The sequence below is a fragment of the Microcaecilia unicolor genome, chromosome 14 (assembly GCF_901765095.1).
Source record: "Microcaecilia unicolor chromosome 14, aMicUni1.1, whole genome shotgun sequence".
NCBI lineage: Eukaryota > Metazoa > Chordata > Amphibia > Gymnophiona > Siphonopidae > Microcaecilia > Microcaecilia unicolor.
In genome coordinates this window covers 24,758,368-24,763,081 of record NC_044044.1, presented here as the reverse complement: position 1 = coordinate 24,763,081, position 4,714 = coordinate 24,758,368, and the positions used below count along the sequence as shown (strand labels likewise).

Here is a 4,714-nt window from a genome sequence, read left to right as displayed (position 1 = left end):
TCTAAATCTGAGAGTTCTTCTCCAATTGATTCCCCTTCTCCAACTGTACTGTCTTCTTCAATGATCCTTTCTGTTCTGCTTCCTCTGCCTGTTCCTCGTTAGATACAGATGAGTTGCTTTCAGACATCTGCCTTGGTATGGCATTTATATACACTGGCATGTCTATTATGGTTCTAGTTTCATATTCTGGATGATAAGGCTCATCTGGGATAATCCAGCCTTTATCAACCCTTTTGTTTTCATCAAAATATGTAACATGTCTTATGCCAACAATGCCAGTTTTCAGATTCAAAATTCTATATCCTTTGTGTCCTGGAGCATAGCCAACTAAAATGCCCCTTTCTGTTGTGGAATCCAGCTTATGCCTTCTTTGCTTTGGTACATGAGCATATGCTGTACTTCCAAATGTTCTTAGTGTGACAGGTTTGGCTTCCTACCATGCCATGTCTCATGTGGTGTGCGCTCAGCGCCTTTAGTTGGCATTCTGTTTTGTAGGTACACTGCTGTGAGAATGGCTTCCCCCCATAGTCTTTTAGGGAGATTGCTATCTGACAGCATACATCTGGTCATTTCCACAAGTGACCTAAATTTTCTCTCTGCAACAGAATTTTGCTCTGGTGTATAAGCTACTGTTGTGATATGCTGAATGCCTTCTTGTTCTAGAAATGTGCGCATGCTTTGTGAAGTGAACTCACCACCATTGTCGGTCTGAAGAACCTTTGGTTTTCTTTCAAATTTATTGCTCACCATGGCTACGTATTTCTTCAGCATGTCTGTGACTTGACTTTTCTCTTTCAGCAAATAGGCCACACATATCTAGAGAAATCATCCAAGAATATTAGCACAAATCTGTTATTTCCCAATGATGGGATATTAAACGGTCCACATAAGTCACTGTGTATTAAGTCCAGTACTTTATTACTCCTATTTCCTGTGTATGCAGGAAATGAGGGTCTCACACCTTTTTGAGTAACACAGTCTATGCATTTCTCCATTTTACCAGCATCTGCACTTATCTGAATGCCGGTGGCCAGTTGCTTACTGTAAAGATCCTGGATCACCTTAGAATCACGATGTCCCAGGCGGCGGTGCCAGATTTCCAGACTACATTTACCATCATTCTTCCTTACTTGCGCCATATGTGAGGCTTCACCTGAAATGTTCAGCTTAAACATCATTATGCATAAAAGCTTCAGCATACACTTCATCATTTTTAGATATGTGCACTTTTTTCAAAATGAATCACAAATCCCTTCTTATCTAATGTAGATACACTAAGCATATTGCAAACTGCTTGGGGAATATACAAGACATCACTTACAGGAATTTCTTTAACTTCATTAGACACTTTGCATTTTAAGAATCCAATACCTTTTGCTTGGATCTTAGCAGTCCCTGCGTTTGCAGTTTTAAGAATACCTTCCTCTGGACACATTTCCTGAAAGAAATCCTTACAATTGGTTAAATGGCATGTGCTCCCCGAATCCAAAATCCAAGTACTTTCATTTGAATTATTATTTACCATAGTCAAAGATTTTTCTGCCATTAGAAAGCCCTTGTGTTTATCTTTGTCCTTCATACATTTCCTGGTTTGAAAATTCTTTAGTTCCATTGGCTTAGGTGAGCTAGAGGGAGTGCTTTGTGTTTCCTTACACCATTTAGATACATGTCCCTCCTTTCCACATGAGTAGCAAATCAGCTTGCCCTTGGGTGGAGTTTTCCCATAGCTCCGCCTTCCTCTGTTCTTTGCCAAGAAATTTGTTTCATTTCTCTCTGACTTGCTTTGAGAACACATCTCCTCAGAATCATTTATTATGCATTCCTGCCTTAGTTTTGATGTTGCCTGTTCAAAAGATTGCCCTTCAATGGCCTCATTTACAGACCTAAAAACATCAAACTTCTTTGATAGTGAGGTAAAAAGAAATGCTCTTTTCAATGCATCACACATGGGAATTCCAGAAAGTTCTAGCTTTGAAATGAAGACATAAGATGCATAATGTGATCATTACATTTACTTTTATCCCTTAATTTGGTTTCATTCAACTCTGCTAACCAAATTGGTTGCTGCTTTGCATATGTAGTTGCATACATAGTTCTCAGTTTATATAAAATGTCCTTTGGTGTATCTTTTCCCTCCACTAATATGGCTTGTTTCTCTGAGAGAGCTTCCAAAAGCATGCACTTCACATAATAGTTTGCATTGTCCCATTCAGCCATATTTTCAGCTGTTCTGTCTTGGTCTAAGCATATATCTAATCTTTTTGCTCGAAGGAACATATGAATCTTAATTCCCACTGCTGATAATTAAACTCAGTTAATCTAGGCACCTTGAGAATAGAACAATGGTGAATTTCTTCCCTCAGCCATTTTCTTAGCCTTCTGTCTGCTGTGTGGGGGGAGAGAGAGACAGACTGAATCTTTCCTTTAAAACTTAAGAGAAAAATGTGGCCTTTTTTCTGCCTGGTAATTTTCTCTTCTTTTTCAATTCCTGGACCCTGGGCCCATAACCCTTTTGTTGGATTATTTGTAGTAAATAATTAGCAGATTTTAGTACACACAGCTTCAGCTTTAGAAATGTTAATTTCTTTCTTCACCCTCTCTCATTCACCCCTGAATAATTCACTGCTGAGTCACTTTAAAGTTGAAGTAACAAAACATCTGTTTACTCACAGTTTGTAGTTAGATTATAATCAGACAGGCTTTTATATACATATTACTATACATTTGTATTATCAGCTCCTTCCATGTGCTTAGATGGTAATGGATGCTCACACCACCATAGATCCTCTCAGGTTAGGAGAGATCATGAGCTCCATGTGCTCCATGTGCTGCATCTGCTGTGTCTAACCCCCACAGGAAGTTGCATAGCTGTGTGACCTCTCTAAGTAATTCACATCAGAGGTCACAGAGTAATCACAGAGAAATAATAGGTGACAGGCAATGCATGTAAAATACAATACATTCCAACAGTACAAACACTAAACATCTCACTAATTTTACATGAATTTGATTCCGGTGTCTTAACTTAGCCTCTAACTTAATTCACCCAAATTGGCATTGTTATCCAGTTTAATTAATCTAGGTACCTTTTAAAATATATAGGAACTCAGTAGCCAAAGATGTTTTGTAATAATCGAAAAATGTACTTATTGGAAGCCTCTTAATGAAAGAAAGGTAACTGCTTGATTTTATTTATAGAATATTAGTGTTACAGATCAAAAACATGTCTAGAGTTAGGTGAAATCACTTTCACAAGCCATAGAGCTGGTATAAATGAATTTGCCTCGATTGTTAAATATAGACATGCAGTAAAGTATTTGAAAATCTACTCGACTAAATATGAGCCCTGGCAGAGCTCCACCCAAACTCCATCCATGTTAATGCACATTGGAAAAGTGTGTGCCATAAAATGTTGGTGCATACTTATACAATAGCTCATAGCCTGGTAATGGTTATTTACATGCAATTGTGTCTACTTATACATGTATGTGACTGTAACATCAGAATTACTTGTATCTTTCAACATTTACATCTAGGCAGCTCCTTGAGAAATTGCCCCATTAACTCTTAAATATAGATGTCTAGATTTGTTGAATATCAAACTCACATATTTGAATAGAAAATCTTTGGGACTGTTAGATAACCTACCCTAGGTCTGCCCTTGACCTGATCCAAACTTTAACCAGTTAGCAGCGATAAACACCGGAACTAACCTGTCAAGTGTTTTTGAATGTCACCTGCGAAGTCGCTTAGCATTTCCTGCCCACTTAACATCTTTCAAATATCAGGCAGATAGTTTCAATGGAAAAGTTTTCCAAGGGCATTTTTAACATCCTTGTTTTTCAAGCTGTAAATTACAGGGTTAAACATCGGAATTAAAGTATGCAATATAGAAATAACTTTGTTTTGATTGATCGATTGCATGGATTTTGGTCTAACGTACACACACATTAAAGTCAGTAGAACAGACATACAACCGTGAGGTGGGAGGAGCAGGTGGAGAAGGCTTTACGTCTTCCCTCTGTGGAACGGATCCTCAGGATGTTGGAGATGATGTAGACATAAGATACGACAGTTGAAATGAAGCTGGGAAATCCCATAAATGCCCCTAAAATGTAAACTGCATTTTCAATAGTTGAGGTGCTGGTGCAAGAAAGCTTTAACAATGCTGAGAAATCACAGAAGAAATGATTAATCTCATTGGAGCCACAAAAGATAAATTAGGAAGAAAAAATAAATAAAATGCAGGGAACAGAGGACCTAAGATCCACGTGCTTGCACTTAACAAGATGCAAACTTTCTGATTCATAATCAAATGGTAACACAGGGGTTGACATATGGCAACATAACGGTCATAGGCCATGACTGAAAGAATTAAACATTCATTACTCATCAGAGACAGATACAAATACAGCTGTATAAAACAGCCATATATAGAAATATGATTGTTATTTCCTAGCAAGATATCCAACTGCTTGGGGAGAGTGACTGAAGTGCAAGAGATGTCAAGAAAGGACAAGTTACTGAGGAAAAAGTACATGGGGGTGTGCAGACGAGAGTCCAGGCACGTAATAGTGATAATAGTGAGGTTCCCCATCAGGATGATCAGGTAAATCGATAAAAATAGAAAGAAGAGAGGAATCTGCAGCTCTGGAAATTCAGAAAACCCCAAGATGATAAATTCTGTCACTGTGGTAAAATTGACCTTTTCCAT

General features: G+C 38.1%; 1 protein-coding gene across 1 annotated transcript; it reads right to left on the bottom strand.

Annotated features, from left to right (window-relative positions):
- Nucleotides 1–3,798: 3,798 nt before the first annotated feature.
- On the bottom strand, nt 3,799–4,714 carry LOC115457125 (olfactory receptor 5V1-like). Its single transcript, XM_030186550.1, is given in 3 exon segments — nt 3,799–3,959; nt 3,962–4,216; nt 4,219–4,714. Coding segments are annotated over 3 exon segments (912 nt in total).